Source organism: Theropithecus gelada, chromosome 18 (assembly GCF_003255815.1).
Source record: "Theropithecus gelada isolate Dixy chromosome 18, Tgel_1.0, whole genome shotgun sequence".
Taxonomy (NCBI): domain Eukaryota; kingdom Metazoa; phylum Chordata; class Mammalia; order Primates; family Cercopithecidae; genus Theropithecus; species Theropithecus gelada.
In genome coordinates this window covers 23,089,612-23,116,212 of record NC_037686.1, presented here as the reverse complement: position 1 = coordinate 23,116,212, position 26,601 = coordinate 23,089,612, and the positions used below count along the sequence as shown (strand labels likewise).

The following is a 26,601-nucleotide window of genomic DNA, read 5'->3' as shown; positions in this document are numbered from 1 at the left end:
ACCATGCAGTTTTAGAGAAAACTGACTCCTATGATCAATCTAAGCACAGGCTTACAAACAGAGAAAGGTTATAGAATAATCAGAATTGTTTAGTCTGAAAATACGTGGAGGGATAGTACCAACATTTATAAAATCATACATTAAATACAGTAAATATGAATATGATCACCCAATTCGAAAATGCTAGTATGCCAGAATATTTGAAAGGAAGTGATACTGTAAGGAGAGGTCTGTACATTTATAAAAGCGATGACTTTGCTATGTAATAATGTGGTCCAGAGCTTTTTTGAGGTGGGTGAAGAGGAATGAAATAAAGGGATCATAGAACATGCGAATGTTTTGGAGATTAAAAAGGACTTTTCTTCTGTAGGCACTACTGTGGGACAAGTGTGTGCAACTGACAAAGATGAGCCTGACACGATGCATACACGCCTGAAGTACTCCATCATTGGGCAGGTGCCACCATCACCCACCCTATTTTCTATGCATCCAACTACAGGTGTGATCACCACAACATCATCTCAGCTAGACAGAGAGGTAACGTAAACATTAATAAAACCTGATTATGACGTGGCTGTTCAGTAGTACCTGTGTAACTCCTGTAGATGTGTTTTTGAAAAGTATGTTGTGAATCTTGTTTTAGAAACATTATTATTTTATGTATGTTAATAGAGATCACTAAATAACCTTGGAGTATGCTGGGTTTGAACTGCTAATTCATTCTTTTATGAATTGTATGTTTCATACAGTCAAATTTCCTAATATAAACGTATTTACAGTATTAAAACAAAATGTCAAATATGAAAAGTGAACCTTTTAAATATATGCAGAAATTTGTTATCATCTTTTCAACAATCTCATCTACATTCTACCGCTTACATAGATGAAAAGACAGTTTATGTCTCTCTAATCTCTGGTTTCCCATTTTCAATCAACTGCTAGAAATCTTGATTTGGATGTCTGACAGGTACCTAAGATGTAATAAATCTAAAATTCAACTTGTCTTCTTTCTTCTAAACATATCTTCCTTTCTATGTTTTCTAGTTAAAAAGACATTTATATATTCTTTCTCTATTAATCATTTTCTATTGTCACCTTGGAGTCATGGTCTCCAAATTGTATTTGATGTCTCTTGGCCCACCTGAATCACATCACTTCCCAAAGCATGTTTTTACCTCCTAGATTGTTTTATATCTATATTCTGTCTCTTTTACTGCAATACCCTAGCTTAGTAATTCATTCACTTAGTTATTCAACTATTACCTCCTCCATGAAGCATTATTCATCTAAATTCTTATAGCAATTTCTGTATCCTTATTTACTATATTTATAATCCTTAATCTTAAAATACAGTAATAGATGTTTATCAGGTATTTTATTTGATTCTTTTTTTTTTTTTTTCTTTTTTTGTATTTTTTAGTAGAGACGGGGTTTCACCGTGTTAGCCAGGATGGTCTCGATCTCCTGACCTCGTGATCCGCCCGTCTCGGCCTCCCAAAGTGCTGGGATTACAGGCTTGAGCCACCGCGCCCGGCCTTATTTGATTCTTAAATCTTAAATCTTCAGATTAATTTTCTCTTCCTTCCTCTATCCCTCATGGATTAGGGTAGTGGTTCTCAAAAGCTTTGATCTCAAGATCCCTTAACAATGTTAAATATTGTTGAAAATCCCAAAGATCTTTTATTTATCTAGTTGTATTTTTCTATATTACCTCATTAATGTTTAAAACTAAGGAAAGTTTAAATTATACATAAATGTATATATTAAAAATAAATTAATTACATGTTAACAGTTAAAATTCTTATAACAGTAAAAATTGTTACACTTATTTTTCTTTTTGTACTTACAAAATAAGTACATTTCCCAAAATAGTACAATTTAGTGGGAAGAGTGACATTGTTATGCATTTTCCTAAATGTTTTTAATATTTTGCTGAAGACAGGTGGATTCTCCTATCTCCTTCTGCATTTAGTCTGTTACAATGTGTAGTTTTAGCTGAAGCATACATAAAGGCAATCTGACATGATATAAAGTTAGAAAAGAGAGGAGTATTTTAATGATAATTACAGATCATTGTGGATATTATTCTTTGATACTACATGAAAACTTGACAAGGAGTAGCTAGATTCCTAAATGTTTTTGGTAACGTGGACTCTGAAGCCTCACCAGTGGCCTTTTGTACTTTATTACATTAAAATCCATTGCTCTATCTTACGCTGTGAGCTACCATTTTACCAATATATCATTCTATATTGTGCATTGGTCATTTGGAAAATATTGGTTCATTAAGTAATGCAGAGCTTCCAAATATTGACACATTCCATTAAATAATATAAAAAAGATCACCTCTTTAATTCCATTGATATCACATTGGTTGATAAAGGTTTTCCAAGATTCTCATTTTTGTTTGAAAACTCCAATTTATCATTGGCAACAAATAGTTGTTTTCCCTGAAGTGACAGATTAACTTTATGTTTTACAAAATGCCTTCATAAAACTATAGTCTGAATAGCCATAGATGTCTATGTGAAAACAGTGTTCTGTGCGGGCGGGAGGGGGCGGGGGAAACAACTCAACAGCTTGTTCAGCTCCCAAACCAAACAACCACAGAAGTGCTTTTCTTTGAATAGATTCTTCTGAAAGAATCAGTTGAAAACACTTGTCCAATGAAGGAGTTTACCCAGTGGTGCTCTCTAGTAACTTTTTGATTACGGTTTTCTTCAGTTGCCTACAACCTTTTAGTCCCTTTAAACATCAGAATTTCTCTTCCACCTGAAGATAGCACAGGTTAATACTTAGGGTATCAAACTTCATTTCCTTGTTTCATTAGCCAGTTAATTATTTCCAATAAATTTTAGTTCACTAAAAACAAAAACAAAATATGCATTCCTTCTTGAAAGTACAGTAGCATGATGTTTTAAAATTTTTCAGTTGAAATAAGGCCATTATTTTTAAAGTCTACACATGTGATTGGTTATGAGGGAGGAGTAAATTTGGAAAATTACGTGTGTAAAAAGCAGGAAGATCAAGAGAAAATTTGGTTTTATTTTAGATAATGCCTGAGGAAAAGAAAGTTTCAGAGGTGATGGAATTAAGTGAGGAATCTTTGTAAGAGAAGGGTGAACATTCTAGGTAGAAGGTGAGGATAGATTTTAACATACTATTTTGTCTTATGAAAAGAGATAAACTAGGTGGGAAAGGTAAGCATTACCATCTTATAGAAGAAGAAACCTAGACAAAGTGAATTTTCCAATTGCCCAAGATTGTGTCTCTTATTTTTGGAGTTGGAAATAGAACCCAAGTCTCCTAATACTCAGTCCGGAAAGAATTATTACTGTATTGTTTTTAATCCTCCCATATCTCAATCACTTATGATAAATGAAAGTTATAAGGAGAAACACTTTAAAATATTTAAATGCTTTAGATGTTTAAAAACGTTTTTTAAGGTAGTGATGAGTTTTCAACAGTATCTGATAAATTGAAAGCCTTAAGAGCCAGATTCTGTTTTCCACAGAAAGAAAAAACTACATAGCCCTAGAACTTTATGTTCATATCAATTTAAATGATCTCTTAATAAATGTAACATAAACCCTTAAAATCTATATTTTTTGCAGGAAGAAATTTCATTTTATTGTTTTATTAAAAGACCATTATAAGAGTCATTGCTATCTATATTTTTGAACATAAGGATGTACTTTGGCTATGAGAGAAAGGTTTTGATTAATTACCAGGCAGTTTTAAATGCACTTATGGCAAAATAGCTCTTCTTTTTCTGTTGAATAAAGACAAAACCAACTGATTCTATATTCTGTAAGTTAATAGCACTAGAAATTTGAGAAACTATTCAATTTTCATAAGTTGATTAAAAATTCCTAATGTAATTCTCCTGCCTCACTTGAATCCAGGAGGCAGAGGTTGCAGTGAGCCAAGATCGCACTACTGCACTCCAGCCTGTGCAACAGAGTGAGACTTCGTCTCAGGAAAAAAAAAAAAAAAAAGAGAAAAGAAAAGCAAAATTACTAGTGAGAGAAAATTCTTCTAATACATGAATGCTGTGAAATGTAATAATGTACTTCTTAAATTCTTAGTGCAAAAAAATTACGGAGTGTAAAGTAAGATTTCTATTATAATGTTGGTGCTTTCACCCAATAATTAAATTCTTTTTTTGTTTTCAGTTAATTGACAAATACCAGTTGAAAATAAAAGTACAAGACATGGACGGTCAATATTTTGGTCTACAGACAACTTCAACTTGTATCATTAATATTGATGATGTAAATGACCACTTGCCAACGTTTACTCGTACTTCTGTAAGTGTATGATATTAATTAAAGAAAAATGCATAGACCAGTTTTAATTGTTTAATATGCACATCTCTGGCCTGGCGCAGTGGCTCACGCCTGTAATCCCAGCACTTTGGGAGGCCAAGGCAGGTCAGGAGTTTGAGACCAGCCTAGCCAACATGGTGAAATCCTCTCTCTACAGAAAATACAAAAATTAGCTGGGTATGGTGACAGGCACCTGTAATCCCAGCTACTCTGGAGGCTGAGGCTGGAGAATTGCCTGAACATGGAAGGCGGAGGTTGCAGTGAGCTGAGATTGGGCCATTGCACTCCGGCCTGGGTGACACAGTGAGGCTCCATCTCAAAAAAAAAAAAAAGAAAAGAAAAAGAAAAAAAATGCACATCCCTATCCACCCCTCGTGATTTCAAATGAAGTACCCCAATGACATTAAAAGTTGTATAGTGCTAGGGTTTTAAATCATGTAAACATAGTACTTTGGAAATTAGAAGAAGAGGATTTACTTCACATGGTGTTCTATTTTTGTGAGAGTTACTAATGAAATTTTTTGTTTGCTTTTATTATTTTAGTATGTGGCATCAGTGGAAGAAAATACAGTTGATGTGGAAATTTTACGAGTTACTGTTGAGGATAAGGACTTAGTGAATACTGCTAATTGGAGAGCTAATTATACCATTTTAAAGGGCAATGAAAATGGAAATTTTAAAATTGTAACAGATGCCAAAACCAATGAAGGAATTCTCTGTGTAGTTAAGGTAAGAATAAATTAGAACATTATTTGTAGTTTAAATATTATAGAATAGCATGCTAGAATTTAATGGAAAGAAAGGAATTCTGATAAATGTAGGAATAAAATAGATATATAAGTAAATGTAAATGCTCTGTTCTTCATATATAATGGAAAGAATATATTAGTTTTTGATAATCTTTTGTTCAGGCATGATTTTTTTTAAAAGTCCATATAATACAATATCTATTTTGTAACTAATATCTTTAAACAGTTCAAAAACTAGCACAGCTTTGATGCCACTGGGACAGTTCCGGACTTTTCCTAGCCCAGTTTTTCTGTGTTTGGGCCAAGGAGCCTTCACTTACTTACTGAATTTCCCAAACGAAGAGTTACTCTTGGTCAGCCCCATGGAGAGGTTATTCATAGGTTTGTTCATCATGTTCAGTATATATTACATCCTTAGCATACAGGTTCAGAATGAAAATCCTCAATCATTCAAAGATGAAAACACTTCTAAAACTTCTTTCTAATACTATTCCAGGAGCCAGAGTTAGTGCATAAAGCAATCTGAGCTCCTTTGTCCTTGGACAAATTTATAGACTTATTTCTGCTGCATCTTTAACTAGAACATGGTTTTACAGTGGGTCTATGCCATTTTCCTTTTGTATATATTCACAAGGAGCATGGATTAAAAAATGATGAATCCATTTTCCTTACAATGATGAAAATCAGCTGATGTTTTTATATTATTTTCTCTATTTTAAAATAGCAAAGAAATTTCTTTTAAATCTTGCCTCTTTCTTCACCTAACCACTCCTCCAATCCTTGGTATTCTCAGAAGGAAATTTATCTGTGTGAAGTCCAAGACCTGAAAAAATTTCTGTCTTCTGGGACATGGTTTCACTAATTCTCATTACAACTACGTATCAGGCAAGATAAAATAAAACCTTTTATTAAATGTGTTCCTGTATTTAAGACAGGAACTGGAATGGAAGACACACATAAAAAAAGAAAATATGATGCCCATAAGCTTTGTATTTTCTTGTCTCTCTCCCCTTAAAAACATTTTTTAAAAATTTACCCATTTTTTTTCTCTTCCTCAAACCAGGTACAAATAATTTTATTCATCTTAGGAGGTTAGGACAAGCTGTCCTAAAATTTATGGTGTAGCAAATAACTATTGGTTATAGTATGAATCCCCTAAAGAAGTATCTCGTGTATTAACATCCAGGAACCCTCATTAAATACTCTCTGAAATGCCAGGCGTGGTGGCTCATGCCTGTAATCCCAGCACTTTGGAAGGCCGAGGTGGTCAGGAGATTGAGACCATCCTGGCTAACATGATGAAACCTGTCTCTACTAAAGATACAAAAAATTAGCGAGGCGTGTTGGTGGGTGCCTGTAATCCCAGTTACTCGGGAGGCTGAAGCAGGAGAATGGCGTGAACCCGGGAGGCAGTGCTTGCAGTGAGCCGAGATGGCGCCACTGCACTCCAGCCTGGGAGACAGAACTAGACTCCGTCTCAAAAAAAAAAAAAAAAACTCTGAAATCTTCATCAATACCTGTTATACTACTTATCTTAAATTTGCCATTGAAGAACAATTTTCTGTCCTTTTTTTGGCCAGCTTTACCCAAGTACTGAATCAGTGGGAGGACTCCTCTCTTTCCGCTGCCACTGGATTTCTGGGTGTATTAGTCTGTTCTCACATTGTTATAAAGAACTACCTGAGACTGGATAGTTTATAAGGAAAACAGGTTTAATTGACTCATAGTTCCACAGGCTGTATAGGAGGCATGACTAGGTAGGCCTCAGGAAACTTATAGTCATGGCAGAAGGCAAAGGGGAAGCAAGCACATCTTCACATGGCAACAGGAGAGAGATAACAAAGGGGAATGTGCTACACACTTTTGAACAATCAGATCATGTGAGAACTCACTCACTATCATGAGAACAGCAATGGGGAAATCCACTGCCATGATCCAATCACCTTCCATCAGGTCCCTCCCCCAACATTGGGAATTACAATTCGATATGAGATGTGGGTGGGGACACAGAGCCAAACCATATCACTGGATATGTGTTTCATATTCTCGTGGTTATTCCCAACATAGCACTTACATATTTCCAAATGTAACATTATATATACTCGTTAGCATTGCCAAATATTAAATGAGTTCATCTGATTTTTCAATACATTTGCTTTTGTAGCCATTGAATTATGAAGAAAAGCAACAGGTGATCCTGCAAATTGGTGTAGTTAATGAAGCTCCGTTTTCCAGAGAGGCTAGTTCAAGATCAGCCATGAGCACAGCAACAGTTACTGTTAATGTACAGGATCAGGATGAGGGCCCTGAGTGTAACCCTCCAATACAGACTATTCGCATGAATGAAAATGCAGCAGTGGGAACAACAAGCAATGGATATAAAGCTTATGACCCAGAAACAAGAAGTAGCAGTGGCATAAGGTACTTACCATTCTATTTGAGTTTTAAAATTTATAACTTATTTTGTTACATTGTTATAATTTAGCATATGATAAATTTTATTATTTTAATTCATCATTACCAACAGGTATAAGAAATTAACTGATCCAACAGGGTGGGTCACCGTTGATGAAAATACAGGATCAATCAGAGTTTTCAGAAGCCTGGATAGAGAGGCAGAGACCATCAGAAATGGCATATATAATATTACAGTCCTTGCATCAGACCAAGGTAAGAATTTGTCTTTAAGCCAGCTACATATTCCTCAGCTACATACATCTTCAGTGTTTAAGCCAACAGTATACATTTTAAAGCTGGGTACATGCACTCAATTTTCATATCTCTCAATGATAATATAAAGTAAGAAGTTTACTATAATTTGTTAACTCATGTCTGCTTTCTAATAGCCTTCTCAGTTTTAGATGTAATTATAAAATAATTTACTCATAGAAACACGACACCATAATTTATTAAAGTTAAAATTATTAAAAATTGAGAAAATTGTTTTAGTAAAACTTGTTTCTGCCGAGTGCGGTGACTCACACCTGTAATCCCAGCACTTCGGGAGGCCAAGGCTGGGGATCACTTGAGGTCAGGAGTTCGAGACCAGCCTGGCCAACGTGGTGAAATTCCGTCTCTACCAAAAATATTAAAAATTATCTGAGTGTGGTGGCACACACCTGTAATCCCAGCTACTTGGGAGGCTGAGGCAGGAGAATCGCTTGAACCCGGGAGGTGGAGGTTGCAGCAAGCGGAGATCACGCCACTGCACTCCAGCCTGTGTGACAGAGTGAGACTCTGTCTCAAAAAAAAAAAAAAAAATTGTTTCAATGTATCTACTTATTTCGCTTAAAGTGTTCACTTTGGTAGGAAAGTTCATTACAGGGAGAACATACTTACATAGTGCAGTCCTGGAAAATAGCTATAACTTTTTACAGGAAGTTGACAATTTACTTGGGGGTTAGAATTCTGATTAAAGACATTATATTAAAACAATTCATGGTATATTTATGATCATGGTAAATAAATAGTATATTATAAAATTAGAGAGACAAACACTGTGAATTCATATAGTCATATAAAATGTAAAATTATGTTCTGTGCATTCTATAAAATTGAGAGAAATATGAGTATGATGATTATATATGAGATGCGTTTGGTGCATGAAATATAATTTCTATAACATGAATTTGGACTTTGTGTCTTTGTAAAATAAATATGTGAACTATACCAAACATAAGTTATTATACTATAACTTGCAAAATTAGAATTTAGAAGTGATTTTGGAAGATGATTTACGTATTCCAGTTCTCTGTAAATTAATGAGAAATGACTCAGTTTGCTAAATTACTAAAGTTGTAATCATTATTGATTTGTCTTTAACTAATTAAAGACTGTCCTTTAAGGCCTCAGATTCTCATGTCTTTTTGCCAAGAAATAGTTGTTGGTCAATGGCAAATGAAAAGAAAAGCAAAATAACATGAAACTCAAATCCATTATTTTTTTAACAGCACTTGGGAAATAGTTTATTGACAGTTGAGATAAAAATTGCTGTCTGAAATTAGAAATTTTGCCTATAATTTTATTCTGCCTTCTCCTCTGTTGCAGAGGAGTTCAAATGATTGAGAAATCAAATATTTGTTAGGGAATTGAGATGGGGCACTGCTCATCATCACTGTGATATAGAATAAATGTGTAATGAGGCCGTTGCCCTCCATTTCTTTTGAGGAGGGTGGGCGTCACTGTGTTACTGTCTGTGAGGGAATTGTGAATCAGTAATTCCACATCTTTTTACTTTGTGAATGGAATGAACTGAGATCATACAAAAGTGTGTCATTTTTTGAAAAACCTTTTTCTAAAATCTATACTGGCTCATTTCATTTGGGTTCTCCCTGCCACTCCCTAATGGAAACCTCTCCTCATGGATACTGCTCTCTTGGGCTGGTGCTCACTTCCTGCCCTCCTACATCTCCACAGCAATTGCTTCCTCTTTTTAAAACTCTCTCAAGGCTTCCATGTCTAAACTTGCCCACACATTCCTGCATGCTTTCTGGTCTTAACTGCCTTCCCCTCTCCTAAACATATATATTTCTTAAGCTTTAAATTCAATTTATCTTTTCTTCTTAACTTCTTTTTTTTTTTTTTTTTTTTTTTTTTTTTCTGAGACGGAGTCTTGCTCTGTCGCCCAGGCTGGAGTGCAGTGGCCGGATCTCAGCTCACTGCAAGCTCCGCCTCCCGGGTCTACGCCATTCTCCTGCCTCAGACTCCCCAGTAGCTGGGACTACAGGCACCCGCCACCTCGCCCTGGGTAGTTTTTTGTATTTTTTTAGTAGAGACGGGGTTTCACCGTGTTGGCCAGGCTAGTCTCGATCTCCTGACCTCATGATCCGCCCGTCTCGGCCTCCCAAAGTGCTGGGATTACAGGCTTGAGCCACCGCGCCCGGCCCTTCTTAACTTCTTAATCTAAATTCTGTTGGCAGTTTCACCCAGGAATCACCTCTATCTAGTTGAGCTTGAGATTAATATTTCTATTGTATTATTCCAGCTGTTAGAATAGGGTTACTTGCAACTGTTTCAAAACATTTGACTGAAGAGTGTCATGCACATAAAGTGTGAAACCATGGATAGTGCATCTCATGTGACTTCATATTTTGAATTAGCATTTGCCCATATAAAATTATGTTAGTACTAGAAGATGAGCATTTTATGCTGACATTCCAACGAATAAAACAGTATGTAACTCATCAACAGATGAAAAACAGCTATGAAACACAGTGGATTAGATATCTGAGGTCTTAAATGTTCTTCTATGTCAGTATTAATCACAATGTGCAAAAAAAAAAATTGGAGTTTAATCAGTGAGCAGCTGTAAACATCTACTGGAAGAAATTGAAGCATTTATCCCAGTTGTAGAAGAGCAAGCACTATAGACCTCAATTTTTAAAGATAGCACAATTAACCAGTTTCAATAGGTAAGGCATGTGCTCTCAATTGTGTGTGTGGACTCAAAGGGAAAGAAATGTTCAAGACAACCAGCAGTCCCAATTTTCAGAGAGAACAAGGTAGCACCACATAACATGAGAACAGGAGAAGCTGAGAGACAGAAATTATTCTGCTCTAGTAAATAGAAACATATGCCAGATAGATGAAATATATATCTACCTGCTTCCTTTTCCTAATGTAAATACTCTTTTTTGAAGTTGTCCAAAAATGGAAGGTAGTTGCATTGTTTCCTGCTTCTCATTGTTTTCTCTCCTAGTTCTTTTTTCTTCTTGCTGAAGTACGTCCTTTACTATTTTTTTTTTTTTTTTTTTGCAATTGTGGAATGTGAATTTTAAACGCTCTCAGTTTTGTTGTTCTAAAAAATATTTTAATATTGGCCTCATACTTAAGTGATACTTTGACTTGGTTTAAGATTCTGAGTCAACAGCTTCTTTCCCGTGGCACTGGGCAGCTATTAACCCATTATCTTCTGGCATCTCTTCTTGCTGATGCTTCTTGTTCTGTCAATTAGCGATTGTCCTTTTGTAGGTAATATATTGAGGTAGCTCTTAAGAGGACCATAAGTTGAGTTCTACAGTGTTAGTACAAAGTGTATGCCGTGGATTTATTTATATTTGTCTAGTTCTGCAGTCAGAAAACTTTCAATCTGAAGAGCCATGTTTTTCTTTAATTTTGGAGTATTCTCAGCTATTCATCTCTTTAAATATTGCTTCTCTGCCATTCTGTCTATTCTCTTTTCTAGAATCCCTGGTAGGTGAATGTTGCTGTTTATTTTCTGCTGGAATTTGAGCTGTAATTTCATTGTTGTTTAATTGGTTACCCCTCTTTATGTCTTTGAAGATTCTAAACATACCTGTTTCAGAGATGTCTTGCATAGAAAAATAAATTGACTGGTGCTTTTGTTGGCTTTCTTTCTTCCTGTTAATCTTGATTATCTGGGAATTTTAGTTTGCAGGCTTATATTAAATAAGAAGTGTTTGCTTTGCTTTCCATTTTTGTTTTTTCCCTCTCTCCCACTTTGCCTTTATTAACTACTAGTCCTTTAGTTGCCTTCACCTGTTCTTTTTCTGTGGCCCATGGTTTAGAACCAGTTCTTCACTTGGTGGCCTAGTGTTCCTGACCCGTGATGACGCTGGCTGTATCATGAATCTAATCGCTGTGCTTCAGGTGCTCTGGCTGAGGTTGTGACTTCAGGGCCGTGCTCAGATCTCCGAGCTTCCCGAGGTTGGCAGCTTCATATAAGACACAGCCCAGGCAGTGGGTGGCACGGGGTTTTTTAATTCTCTTTTCCACCTGTAGTGTCGAAAGCCTTCTTTTGAAACAGAAAGAATGAGTGATTTAGAGACAGAACTCCTGGGCTTGTGTTCGGCCTCAGACTTCATAACTGCATTACTAATTAGTGGCATGGCTCCATGGCTGTTTCATCTTTGAATCCCCCAGATTTTCCAATGCAGTTCTTTATATAAAGTAGTTATCCTGTAAGTTTCTTTCTTTCCTTTCTCTTTTCTTTTCTTTTCTTTTTTTTTGTTTTGAGACAGAGTTTCACTTCTGTTGCCCAGGCTGGAGTGCAATGTCATGATCTCTGCTCACGGCAACCTCCGCCTCCTGGTTCAAGCGATTCTCCTGCCTCAACCTCCCGAGTAGCTGAGATTATAGGCATGTGCCACCATGCCTGGCTGATTTTGTCTTTTTAGTAGAGATGGTGGTTTCTCCATGTTGGTCAGGCTGGTTTCGAACTCCCGACCTCAGGTGATCTGCCCGCCTCGGCTTCCCAAAGTGCTGGGATTACAGGCGTGAGTCACCACGCCCCACCTATCCTGTAAGTTTCTACTGAATATACAGATAGATGAATTACTTAGGCTACACCCCACAGTGATTATTTCAGTTTTCAAGTAATTTTCTTCTCCTGGAGTCTTCCGCCCTTCGAATATTCCCATGTACTATTTTTGTTACAATCTTTCCAATATATAACTTTAATTTCTTTGCTCCAAAACCTAAGTGCTACCTATTTATCCAACAAACTCTAAGTTCCCTAGTCTGGCTTTCAAAGACCCTTAGCTCCTGCCCCGTGTCAGCTTCCACCTGTCTACCTTTCCTGTCATTGTCTCCAGATCATGGGTGTGTTTAACGTGCGTTTCCATGTCCTTGAATTTCCTTGTGCTTTTAAATATGCCAGAAGTGTCCTCATTCATACTCTCTTCCTTCCTCTTCTCACAAATCAGCCAAAACTTGCCTCTAATAAAATGCAGTAATAATTTAGCGAATGAATAAACACATCTTAATAGCAGTCATTGTGCAACCCATATGAAAGTAATAATATTTTTCTTTTAACATTCCCTGAGGACATAGCTTGTGACTGCTTATCATTGTAACTCATACATCATAGGTGCTTAATAAATATTTTTCAATGTTTTCAGTGCATAATTTTGTGGTGAAAACTCAAAACATAAAAAAAGTATTTTTATTTTCATTTATCTAGCAGGGAGAACATGTACAGGGACACTGGGCATTATACTTCAAGACGTGAATGATAACGGCCCATTCATACCTAAGAAGACAGTGATCATCTGCAAACCCACCATGTCATCTGCGGAGATTGTTGCGGTTGATCCTGATGAGCCCATCAATGGCCCACCTTTTGACTTTAGTCTGGAGAGTTCTACATCAGACGTACAGAGAATGTGGAGACTGAACAAAATTAATGGTATATATTTTTGAAAATTGCTTTGTCCTTTTCAACATCAGGGTGTCTGCAATACTATTTTTTTTTTTTTGTATGAAATAGGAGAAAATTCACCATGTGGGAACCACCAATGAAAGTTTCTCAGTTTTTGTGTGTTGGGAGTAGGTCTCTCTAGTGTGTCTCTAATCCTATGCCGAGATTCCCTTAGGTGTGTTGTGAATTCTCACTCCCACTCCAAACACACACAGACACACACACACACACTTACACACACACTCTCTCTCTCAGACTGGGTCTAATGCAATCACTTCCTAACTTGTGTACCTCCCATTGGCATAGGTTTCTTAATAGTTTCCTAGGTCATAAGGGAGTCCTCAGATGTTACTGGTTGGCTCTCCAGAAAGCAGACCCTGAGACAGGGCATCTCAAGCAGAATGATGACTAAGGAATTTGCTTGGGATCAGTAGCTTTGAAAGGAGGAGAAGTAGGATTAGACAAAAAGAGAAGTTGAGCTGCAGCACAAGCCAAATGACAACCTTGGTGAACCCCAGGGGATGTCTGAGCTAAATGGGCCTTCAGAATGGTGCTGAATCGGTCCCCTATTCTCTCTTATTGCTCCATCACTGTATGTGGGCTGCCCATGGCAAAAAGGCACAATCACAGAAGGTGCTGATGGCCTCCCAAGTAGCTGGGATGTAAGTCCTTCATTGAAAAGGGATCTGATATACCCCACAGTGTCCACCACATTCTCTCTCCTCTCTGCCACTGTATTGACTTCTGACTATTTCGTGTCTATTGTATTCTTGGGATTCTCCCCTAACTTGGTTCCCCATCTGTACTTTTGTCTTTAGCCCAGAAGGATCTACAGTGATAAGTATGGCAAAAATGAAGGCAACCTGTCTACATTATCACCACTGCCTCACTCCCTAGTCGGCCCTTAACTCTTCAGCATGTTCCCCATCTCCCGCTCACACTGCCTATGGACCATGGCATCATGGTCTACCAGCTTTCGTGACTGTAGAACCACTGAATGGGGCTTGCTTTTCAAATGCCCTTGAATGTTTTTCAGCCCCATGCTTTGAGTGAATATCCCTCAATTTCCTGTTATGACAAATTAGAAAAGAAAGGTTGGGAGGGAACGTAAAGGGAGAACAGGATAAGGAAAGAAAAATGAAGACTTGTAGAAATAAGCTAAGCTACTATGTCTTGGATCCTGCTCTGTGAACTAATAGGATTTTCAGCTTTTTAAACAATATTCTGGAGGGGGGTGTGTGTGTGTGTGTTTGTGTGTGTGTGTCTCAGGGGGGTTATCAGTTTATTTTGGGGTTGGGAGGAAGAATTAACTTTATTCTTAGATTTTTTTTTCTTTTCTACTTATGTCATGATATTCATTTTTAAATAGTGTTGATAGAAGGTGGACACTTTTTTCCCAATAGTCTTACTTAGCAAAATAAAACTTTGGCAGCTGTATGTTTGTCAAAATCTTTCTTATTTTAAAGATTTACTTGTCTGGGTAATCACTTGTAAGCTTGGGAAACATCCAACTTTTAAGAAGAACATACCCCAGAGAGGCTTTGAAGTCAGATAAGCTTAGTGTCAAATGCTGGCTCTCCACTGTTTGTTAGTTATGTAAATCTGACCATGCTATCCTTTGTCTTTGAGCATCAATTTACTCAAAAGGGATTATTTGGAGGAGTAAATGAGATAATGCATGTAATACATCATGACACATTAGACATTATAAGTTTTGGTTTTGCTACTCTCATTATAATTTCTTACACAATAGACTTAACAGGTTAACTGTAGCTTCTCTTAAAATTGACTTAATTCAATGTGTTTTTACCCAGACACTCAAATTTGTATTTAGAGCTTCAAATACTATGCAGAAAATAAGAATGTCATGCTGGGAAGTTATGTGAGAGAGGGATTATTCTATGGCACCAGGTATCTGCATTTAGAGTAGTAGTATATCTAGTCTCCGAAACCAAGATTGTGTTGACTTCTAAAATTTTTTTTAGTTTTTATTATTTTTTTCTTCTTCTAAATTCATGTCATACAGGTAATGTACTGATGTTGTAATAAGGTTTGAGAGAGGTACGTCTAACACATGAGCGTAAAAACCCTATCATCATGCTTATGCACTATAAAAGCCATAAAAGAATCGGTATGAGCTTTTGGTTCTAGATATTTTCTAGCCTTTATCTAAGAAAACTACATCAAAACTAAGACATGTGCAGTTGGTCCCTTCATCCTTTAGGACCAGGAGATACGGCTCCAGCTGTGTGACTCATGACCTGCTAATGTAGTCACTGTCAGGGGTGTTCTAAGTTGTCAGAATCAGTCTCTGACAGTAAGTCACAAGGATTTATGTTTATTTGGCACAATTTTTGAAAACAAAGTAAAGGAAAACATCCAGAATTTCAGATTATTACTTCAATGAAGCATGTGTAAAAGAAAATGTACACTCACTGCTTTAATTAAATATATTCAAGATATGGTAGAAACTATTAACAAGTCTATTAGTTACGAAAGGAAGGATTTGTTTACAGGCAAATAAAATATATTATTACAAAAGCCAAAAGACTTTAAGAGGCAGCATAGACAAACTTTTATATGCAATATATTTGCAATGGGTATAGATTGGAACTACTCTATCCATTCACATTTAGCATCTTCTAGTAGCTGTGCCATCCCATCAAGAATATCTGTTTCTAGGAAAATATGATAACTATCAGATAATGAGTTATTTATGCTCAGAAGAAATCAGTGACATTGTATAATGCTTGGTTTTATTTATGTTTTCAGATACAGCAGCACGTCTTTCCTATCAGAATGACCCTGCATTTGGCTCATATGTAGTACCTGTAACAGTGAGAGATAGACTTGGCATGTCCAGTGTCACTTCATTGGATGTTACACTGTGTGACTGCATTACCGAAAATGACTGCACACATAGTGCACATCCAAGGATTAGCGGTGGAGGAGTACAACTTGGAAAGTGGGCCATCCTTGCAATATTGTTGGGCATAGCATTGCTCTTTTGTAAGTCCTAAGTCTTTTCTTAAATTCAAATAATACCCTTTAAAGTAACTTTGAAGACACTTTTTGTTTTTTGAGACAGAGTCCAGGCTGGAGTGCAGTGGTGTGATCTCGACTCCCTGCACCCTCCGCCTCCGGATTCCAGTGATTCTCATGCCTCAGCTTCCTGAGTAGCTGGGATTACAGGTGTGCGCCACCATGCCCAGCTCATTTTTTCTACTTTTAGTAGAGATGGATTTCACTGTGTTGGCCAGGCCAGTTTCTAACTCCTGGCCTCAAGTGATCCGCCCACCTCGGCCTCTCAAAGTGCTGGGATTACAAGTGTGAACCAGCACGCCTGGCAACTTTCAAGACACATTCTAAGAATCAGTGCTATTTCCTATAGCTGATCATTTGCATGTAGCTGTATTTTTATTTAATATATAAATATATTTAATTTACATATTTTAAGTGCATTTATGTATAGTTCTAGTGTCTTCCCAGTTATCATAGACATAAAATTCAATGCAGAAACAGAACATGTAACATAATTATAGCATATCTGTTTAAAAGTTTAAATAGCGTATCTATTTAAACTTTTGTATACTGCTTTAACATAAGCAATCCCAGGAAAGCTGTCTCCTTTTAATATGCACTTTTTAATTTATGATTTATCTGTGTATTAACCATTGTACATAACTTCACATTATTTTATGATAAACTCAAGTATATTTCTTTCTTCCTCCAGGCATCCTGTTTACGCTAGTCTGTGGGGCTTCTGGGATATCTAAACAACCGAAAGTAATTCCTGATGATTTAGCCCAGCAGAACCTAATTGTATCAAACACAGAAGCTCCTGGAGATGACAAAGTGGTAAGTAATCTGGGTTTTTAAATAAATACAAAAGATGAATTTGCTTATAATGCGTATTCCTCCTAAACTCATCTTTTCTCAGAAAAGTTCTTTTGGTATCAGGCAATTTACCATAAAATGTCATGGGTCCCCTAAAACAGATAAAATGACTTTGATTTACATGGCGATATATGGTATTTAAATTTGACCATAGTGTGTTACTAAATGGTGAAAATGCTTTAATATGTGATTGTTATTTCTACTTCAAATGATTCATGGTTTCAACTTTAAGCCTTGTCTTTTGTATGTATTTCAACTGCTGTTTGTGCTGTAAAAATGCTGCTTTTAATTATTCACGGTTCACCAACATGGTTTTACACTTTTTCTGGCAACAATAAAATCACTACAAGCTTTGATCATCGTGGGAAGAACTTTAATAGATTCTTTCTGGCTCTAATATGGGTTAGGAAAGAGCCTGAGGCCAAATATATGAAATAGCAATGCTAGCAAGTAGCCATTTCTCCAACTTTGCTTTCTAGCTCAATATGGGGAAGAGGAACAAGTAAATACCCTATAAGAAGTATAATTGATGACTAGGGCAAGAAAGATTTAGAAAACAAAAGCATGACAGTATCCAGGAAGGTACTGAAAAACAAAAATTTAAATAGTGTTAAGAGTTTCCAAAAATGCAACGTAAATAACTAGTGGCCAAAGCTTTAGCGTTCTCGTTAATTTTCCCTGCCTAGTTTATTCATATATATTTAGATGGCAAGGGTTTATTATTGCAGTCAAGATTTTTATGGCAATTATAGTTTTATTCTTTTTGATGTAGTTGAAGTGTAACTGAACTAGATACTAAATGGAAATATTGATCATTACTTCTGTTTCTGCTTTAGTCAGGTAAAAAGGAATTAATTTAAACTAAGCAGAGTAAGTATATGTGAGACAACAGTGTTTATTTTGAGGTGTGAGATGTAGAAGGATTGAAGAATTAAAGTTGTACAGTATTCTAAGAGGCTTTTTTTTTTTTTTTTTTTGAGACAAGGTCTGACTCTGTCGCCAAGGCTGGAGTGCAGTGGCACAATCACAGCTCACTGCAAACTCTGCCTTCCAGGTTCGAGGGATTCTTGTGCCTTAGCCTCCCAAGTAGCTGGGATTACAGGTGCCTACTGCCATGCCCAGCTGATTTTTGTATTTTTAGTAGAGACGGAGTTCCACCATGCTGGCGAGGCTGGTCTTGAATTCCTGATTTCAAGTGATCTGCCCGCCTCGGCCTCCCGAAGTGCTGGAATTACAGGCATAAGTCACCACACTGGGCAGGTATTCTAAGAGATTTTTAAAGAAGGAATATACATCAAGCTTCTTAATTTATCTCCAGGTACCAACCACTTGACAGTTTGCTTGTGTGGCTACTACATTAAATTACGGGATTTCCATAGTTGGGTACACAGGATTGACAAAATAGATTTAGTTCCTGCTCTCAGAGAGCTTATCTTCTAGCACACACACACAAAAATGGCATTATCCGCTTGATGTTGTTCTTTTTCATAACTTTTTGTTTCTCTCTGTATTATCCCTAATGTAAATTGTTTTCATTTCAGTATTCTGCGAATGGCTTCACAACCCAAACTGTGGGTGCTTCTGCTCAGGGAGTTTGTGGCACCATGGGATCAGGAGTCAAAAATGGAGGTCAGGAGACCATCGAAATGGTGAAAGGAGGACATCAGACCTTGGAATCCTGCCGGGGGGCTGGGCACCATCACACCCTGGACTCCTGCAAGGGAGGACACACGGAGGTGGACAACTGCAGATACACTTACTCGGAGTGGCACAGTTTCACTCAGCCCCGTCTCGGTGAAGTGAGTTTTCCTAAGTGGCCTACAATCTATTTTAATTTCTTTTAAACTTTATAAATAACTAACTGGATGCTGACCATAATTTTCAATTAATTATGAATCTACTAATTCTACTAATTGAAAGCTATTATTTTTCCTCAATTTTGATTTAGTTATATTCAGATTTAAGTGGTTATTTACTTTCCCTCGTATTTTTTTTTAATTGAAAGAATTACTTAAATAGTGTGTGATGATATTTAAATTACTGTCTCATGGCTTTGTCCTAATATTTCCCATCTGACAACTTGTGCCTTAGAAACCAAAAATGTGGTACCAGCAAGACCAGCATGTACCATCACTGTGTCTGTCTGGGAAGATCTGAGCCCACATCAATTTGTCTTCAGTTTAATGGATGCATGTCACTTTCAGCTAAAATGTTGAAAGGGAAAATAATGACTATGTAAAATGAACACCTGTATACTTGCTGCCACATGCGTGACTTTTAGAAACATGCTATACTGAATTTATAGTGTGATGTATGAAACAGACCAATCATGTGCATTTTTTATGTGTAGGAATCCGTTAGAGGACACACTCTGATTAAAAATTAAACAATGAAAGGTAAATCAAAGCAATTACTTTTATGTTAGTACGTTTTGGTGTTTAAAATAATAATAATAAAAACGTTGTGTTTTTCCCTTGGCAGAAAGTGTATCTGTGTAATCAAGATGAAAATCACAAGCATGCCCAAGACTACGTCCTGACCTACAACTATGAAGGAAGAGGATCGGTGGCTGGGTCTGTAGGGTGTTGCAGTGAACGACAAGAAGAAGATGGGCTTGAATTTTTGGATAATTTGGAGCCCAAATTTAGGACACTAGCAGAAGCATGCATGAAGAGATGAGTGTGTCCTAATAAGTGTGTGAAAGCCAGTGGCTTTATGACTTTTTAAAAAATGACAAACCAAGAATTTTTTAAAACGGCAGATGCTATTTGTGGGGATTTTTCTCTCATTATTTGGATAGAATCTCTTTGGTCAAATGCACATTTACAGAGAGACACTATAAGTACACAAATTTTTCAATTTTTACGTATTTATAATTATCTTCTATCCAAGGAGATCTACAGAGAAATTAAAGTCTGCCTTATTTGTTACATTTGGGTATAATGACAACAGCCAATTTGTAGTGCAATAAAATGTAATTCATTCAAGTCCATATTATAGACTATTCGAAGCACAACCTAATGCAAAATTGTAGAGACCTTGCTTTAACATTATCTCCGGTTAATTACATGTTCATGCGGTGCTTGGAAACTGTTGTTTTCCTAAACATCCAAAGTGTGTAGACTGCATTCTTGCTATTATTTAATTCTTGTACTATGGCCTTTTTCATAGTGCAAAGGGAGATTTCTAGCCAGGCATTGACTATTATTGCAATTTCATTTTGATGGAGTTTAGTTTTAGGTTTTATTGTATATAAAATCCTGCACTGAATCTATGTCTCCTCGTTACCTACTTTTGCCAGTGAAATGTAAGTTTTAAAATACTTTCAGAATGTATTTTTACTACTGCAAGTTTTTGGTCTTTAAAATGTCAAGTAGCATCTCTCTCTTTCTCTCGTTCTGTTTCTCCTGTTTTGTTTTGTTTTTTTTTTTTGATTTCCATATGGGCTAAAGAATCCAAATATTTTAAAAATCTGTCTCCCTTCTCTCATAAAGTGAATTATTCCTTTTTTTGTTTTATGTAAGTGTATATATTCTGTTTTTTCTTGAAATCATTGTAATGTTAACTTTGTTGTTTCAAATATCTTGGTGATTGCTTCATTATCTCTTCAACAAAGAACATTTAATTTTGCCATTGAAACTGTAGAACGACGTCATGCTTTTATTAGAAGCAATGCTCTGTGTTAACAACAGGAATGGTGTAATTAGAATTGCAATGTGGATATTTACTGTATGACAACACATTTACAGTTCTTTAATGCAAGGATGCAGTTTAAAAATGCAAAGTAGTGATGGTTTTTGAAATAAGCTTTAAAATACAGGGATCTTGAAAGCTCCCTGGGGTAACTATTTTATAACTTAGATAAAATGGCTAGTCATATCTATGTGTTTGAAAAGTTATTTTTTTAATATTTTAAGATTACAATTTTAACAAATATAGAAATGAGCCAAACTATTTAAATTTTAAAACGGTGAGACAAAATGAAACTTAATAGTCCACAAAATTCCAGTCCTGGTTTCATGACTTACTTTAGTCAATGAATTTTCTAGGTGTACTAAACATATGGACATTTTAAATGTGTTTCTAATATTTGTGATTATCTATAATGGACCTGTCTTGAGTTCACAAGATTGGGTTATAACAATTATTTGGAAGATTAACATTGGGTAATTATTTGATGACCAGCTTATCTTATCAGTAGTTGTATTGCTGATCAGGCAAAAATAGTTTCCCAAAATTATTTTTAATAAACTATTTACAAAATTCTTATATATTACTAGTCATGATAAAGTAAATTAAGCAGTTTTTAAAACTTAGTGTGAGTTTGTTAATCACAGGTCTGATATGAGTTTAAGGGATTTTACACTTTCTGAGTTAGAGAAGTAAGACTCCTTCCTTAGATTCCTGTTATACATTTTTTAAAATGTAAAGTTTGTTTTGGAGACATTTTCAGTGCATTGTAACTGTTCTAAAGACTATGATGCCATGGGGTATTGGTTAAGTTGCCTGCTTTCTCTTTGTCCATTTTCATCATTTTAAAATGGGGGATAATAGCAGAACTTGTTTCCTAGGGCCATTGTAAGTCACTTGAATAAAAAATAGTTTTGAAGCATGAGAGTCATACAGAGTGGTCCACCTAAAAGGCACTCCTGATAATAATAAATGATTTTAAACAAGTCACATGTACAACTCATTTCATGTTAACAAAACGTCAATTAAGAAAATAAGATACTGAAAAGATTTTTCTTTTCACAGTAGAACATGTCTCTTCATAATGATCACCTGATGACTGGGTCTTACATGTTCAGTTTTCCAGAATACGTAGTGCAAAGATTGCTGAGGCATTCGCATGGGATTGCCTAGGCTGAAACACTGTGAAACTATTAGGTTCAAACTGGATGAAAAGCAGAACATCTGCTTCTTAAAATGGGCACTGAGTCTAACACCCTATGAAAATTATGTGTGTTTTAGATTCTCCCTGTCAATCCCTTCCTCGGCTTCTTCCCTAGCTATCCAGCTAAACATTAGCAGTCACTTGCCTGGGAGGTCGTGGCTGTTTGGCAGTCGTCATAGTAACCCTAAGTGCTAAGACTTCCGAGTAAGCATCTTGATGCAAATCCCGGCTCTATCGTTACCAGCTGTGGGATTTGAGAAGTCACTTAAGCTTTCTGTGCTTAGTTTCCTTACTTGTAGGACCTGTACTGAGGAGGGTAGAGGAGTCTACTTGACAGGGCTTGGTCAGAGTTAATCCATGAAAAGAGTTGGCATAGAGTTAGCACTCAATCATGTACCTTAGCCACTGCTATTGTTCTATGAGAAGAAAATGCCTGAGTTGGGAATAATTGTAGCTTCAGTCTCCACGCTGCTTTACTGCTGACGTCTTGCCACGATGCTCTTATTCATCTTTCCCAGAAGCCTGACCAGTATTTAACCAGTGATGGCCTTTGGGAATTTCATGGCTCATAGTAGCTTCCAGGTCTCTCATTTGTAGTATTCAGGAAGTTACATAGCCAGAAGTCAGTGTGATGAATCTTGATGCTTAACTGAAAAGGCAGGTAAAATGCTCAAGGAGGCAAAATAATAAAGAGTTTCCCAAAGAAATGGCTGGTGCTTCTTCAGCAAATGGAAAGCAACAAGATCTTCTATTCCGTGCAGTGTGTGTTTGGGGGCTCCTGGTAATCATCACTTTTTCTTTATTCCTATCTTAAGACATTTTATCTTGGATCTCAATTCTGTTTTGCCAAATATGACTTTGACTACAGGCTTCCCTTTTGTCTCCATCTCCATTCCTGGACTCCAGATTGAAGTCTTGACCACTGACTTTGCTCTGGTCAGCCCCTTTAGTACCATCCCCCAAATAAAATGCTTTCCCTTCTTTGTGCCTAGAATCATCATGTTTTCTACCTCCTTAAATACTCAAAGTCCTAAGAAGTTACCTGATACCCATATAAACCTACAGCTCTTATATCAGCTCTCCTGCGAGCTCCTTGTTAACCTAGCATTTTAAACTCATGCAAAAAGAAAAACACTTAACTACCAAACCAAATCAGGTTCTCCTGCGTTACTTAAACAATGGTGCCCTTCTACTTACTTAGGCTTGAAACAGAGAATCCTTGGTTTCTCTCTCTTCTTTGCATAGCATCCTCTATTGGTTGCCAAAAACTGCCATACTTTTGAGAATTGTAAATACAATTTCATTCATAAATACTTTGTTTGTACTGTAGTCATTTGATGCCTTCCCAGTGCAGTCATATGTAGCCTTTTAAAACAGAGACTAGAAGGACTGTGCTTCTATGAGAAAGTGCAAGACTTGAATGCAAGTCAAGACATGGTGGACGTAAGGAGTGGGCTAATGCCTATAAAACACATCACACCATGCCCGGCACACAGTAAGTGCATAATGCATTTTTTTTTTTTTTTGAGATGAAGTCTTGCCCGTTGCCCAGGCTGGAGTACAGTGGCGCGATCTCAGCGCACTGCAAGCCCCGCCTCCCGGGTTTGCACCATTCTCTTGCCTCAGCCTCCCGAGTAGCTGTGGCTACAGGCGCCCGCCACCACGCCCGGCTAATTTTTTGTGTATTTTTAGTAGAGACGGGGTTTCACCGTGTTAGTCAGGATGGTCTCAATCTCCTGACCTCGTGATCCTCCCGCCTCGGCCTCCCAAAGTGCTGGGATTACAGGCTTGAGCCACCGTGCCCGGCCCATAATGCATGTTTTTAAAAAGCTTCAGATGACTTGAAAGAACTGCAGGACACTGGTGAATGTACTTCTGCTTCTGCTACTCCCAATCCAAGCGTTCATGAGCTTGAGGTGTACCCTGTGTCAGCTGTTCTCACTCTTCACTTCATCCCTGATCAATATTTCCCCCACCAGTACCCCAGATTAAATCTTCAGCATCACTCAGCTCCAGTGGTGTTTGTGTTTCCAATTTCTTTCCTCTTCTCTCTTTTCAAGGGCCACCAAAGAGCAGATGTGAGCATGCCATTCTCCTGCCTATGAGCTTTCTATGGTTTTAGAGGATAAATTCTAAACAGAAAATCACATTTAAATACAGCTGCTTCTTGACTTATGATGGGGTTACATCCTGATAAAGCCATGGTAAACTGAAAATACTATAAATCAAAAGAACATTTTCCATTTGCCGTATTTTCAACTTAAAATAAGCTTATTGGGATGTAATCTCATAAGTCTAGGAGCACACTGAATGCATATTTCTTTGACACCATCATAAAGTTGAAATATCATAGATCAAACCATCTTAAGTTGGGGGCTTTCTGTACTAATTTCCCCAATCTCCTTGTGTCCCTCATTTCTCAATTTGTGCCTTGCTCATGATTAGTTCTCTTTTTACAATGTCTTTACTCATTATCTCTTTCTTTGTAAAAATATGACTGTTTGAGGATCTAGTACAAATACTACCTCCTAGACATTTGTGTATCTAGAGCATATTGCTGTAAAGTATTCATCTATAGGTTTATGTGTGTGTGTTTCTTTTCTCTCATGTAGGACACTACGGACCAAGAAAGGTGTTCACAATTGCATGCCTATACAACTCTGGCCGTTAATTTTTTTTTTTTTTTGAGACGGAATCTCACTCTGTCACCTAGGCTGGAGTGCAGTGGCACAATCATGGCTCACTGAAAGCTCTGCCTCCCAGGCTCAAGTGATTCTTCTGCCTCAGCCTCCTGAGTAGCTGGGATTATAGGCACCTGGTTAACCACCACGCCTGGTTAATTTTTGTACTTGTAGCAGAGGCAGGGTTTCACCATGTTGGCCAGGCTGGTCTTGAACTCCTGACCTCAAGTGATCTGTCTGCCTCCCAAAGTGCTGGGATTACAGGCATAAGCCACTGTGCCCAGCCAAATTTTGATTCATCAAATTGGATTGCCCAGGTCATAAAGGAAAAAAGAAAGAATAAAAGTTAGGTTTTTTTGTTCTCAGCACATATTACTTTTCTGTGGCATAATTTTACATCATAGACATGATGTATGTTAGATTCTGCACTGAATTCTTTTTTTTCTCATGAGACATTGAGTGACTAGAACATCAATCATTTGCATTCACAACTTAATACAGGAAAATGAAGTGTTGAAATTTTGGAATCCCTTCCTGTCCCTCAGGGTAGTGAGAGTGGCAGACAGAAGGGGTGGTGTCTGAGTATTGTGCTTCAGGCCAGCTCAAATCCTACCACCAATAATTGCATGAACCCACTTGTAGCCACCAATAATTGCCCCATATTGAAATGTAACCCCCAAGGGTTCTCATCTGTCTTCTTGACCACTGTGTGCCTAACATATAGAGCAGTAGACACTGAATATATTTGGTGTGTGATGAATAAATGGATGAATGAATAAATGCACATGTGTATTAGATACCTGAATAAGATCAGACTGCAGTGTTGCCTAAAGAATTCTTTTTCTCAACTTGAAACTTTTTAACCAATGTGAAAATTATATTTGTGACTGTCACTTCATCACTGCCAAGTTCAAACACTGTAATGAATTTTTTTTTTAACCAAAAGGCCCCTCTCTAACCACCTGAGGAAAAGCAATTAAAAACCACTTATGTTTAGAAATTCAAGAAATGCTTCTTATGAGTTTGCCAAAATTCCCATTAGTTATTTATAAAATGTTATAAGTCAGACCTTCCCTCAAAAAAATATCTTGAGAAACCACAAAGCAAAGAGAGTGGCATGCATCTACGAGCTTCTTCCATGTTAGGCTGGGAGAACATTCTGTAACAGGAAACCACCGTGCTCATGTGTGCCCTGAGAGAGAAGAAAATCTTCACACAAGAAGTAGAGAATAAGGAAAGAAATGCATAGCAATGAACCTCAGAGGCAACACCTATATTGTGCTGTGAGCTGATAATGTCACTTGGAAGATAACACATAAGAGGTAGTTCCCAGCCCTGCTCGTCTTATGTAGGACACGTAGGACAAACCTATGTGTTTTGCTTTCTGGGGAGAGGGTATCAGTTGTATGCCTCCCTTTATTATTTCCTCTTCACCAGTTCTGGTTTTCTAGGTTTCAGGACTGAAATCCTGAGAAGTAGGATCTGATCTTCCCTCCAAGAAGCTCTTCTGTCCCCACCTGTCCCTGTGTTCTTTACCCCATCAATAGCTAAGGAGCAGAACCTATCACTTTTTCTTAAATGTTTTAAATTAAGCAAATAGATACATTATGAGGCTGCATTTTAAACTTTAGATTTTCAAATAAGACATGCAATATAGGCCGGGCGCGGTGGCTCAAGCCTGTAATCCCAGCACTTTGGGAGGCCGAGACGGGCGGATCACGAGGTCAGGAGATCCAGACCATCCTGGCTAACACGGTGAAACTCCGTCTCTACTAAAAAAATACAAAAAACTAGCCGGGCGAGATGGCGGGCGCCTGTAGTCCCAGCTACTCAGGAGGCTGAGACGGGAGAATGGCGTGAACCCGGGAGGCGGAGCTTGCAGTGAGCTGAGATC

General features: G+C 37.2%; 1 protein-coding gene and 1 pseudogene across 2 annotated transcripts in view; one reads left to right on the top strand and one right to left on the bottom strand.

Annotated features, from left to right (window-relative positions):
* Positions 1-21,808, top strand: part of DSC2 (desmocollin 2) — a 37,998-nt gene extending 16,190 nt beyond the window's left edge. The window contains exons 7-17 of one of the 2 annotated variants that reach the window (XM_025365106.1): positions 371-537; positions 4,176-4,310; positions 4,872-5,057; positions 7,242-7,498; positions 7,605-7,747; positions 12,999-13,223; positions 16,008-16,244; positions 16,969-17,093; positions 18,674-18,931; positions 19,483-19,528; positions 19,614-21,808. In XM_025365106.1, the coding sequence (XP_025220891.1) occupies positions 371-537; positions 4,176-4,310; positions 4,872-5,057; positions 7,242-7,498; positions 7,605-7,747; positions 12,999-13,223; positions 16,008-16,244; positions 16,969-17,093; positions 18,674-18,931; positions 19,483-19,518 (1,769 nt within the window). In that variant the 3' untranslated portion in view covers positions 19,519-19,528; positions 19,614-21,808. The remainder of the gene's footprint in view (positions 1-370; positions 538-4,175; positions 4,311-4,871; positions 5,058-7,241; positions 7,499-7,604; positions 7,748-12,998; positions 13,224-16,007; positions 16,245-16,968; positions 17,094-18,673; positions 18,932-19,482; positions 19,529-19,613) is intronic. The other variant, XM_025365105.1, reaches the window with a different exon arrangement.
* On the bottom strand, positions 15,252-15,364 carry LOC112611766 (annotated as a pseudogene).
* Positions 21,809-26,601: the final 4,793 nt, after the last annotated feature.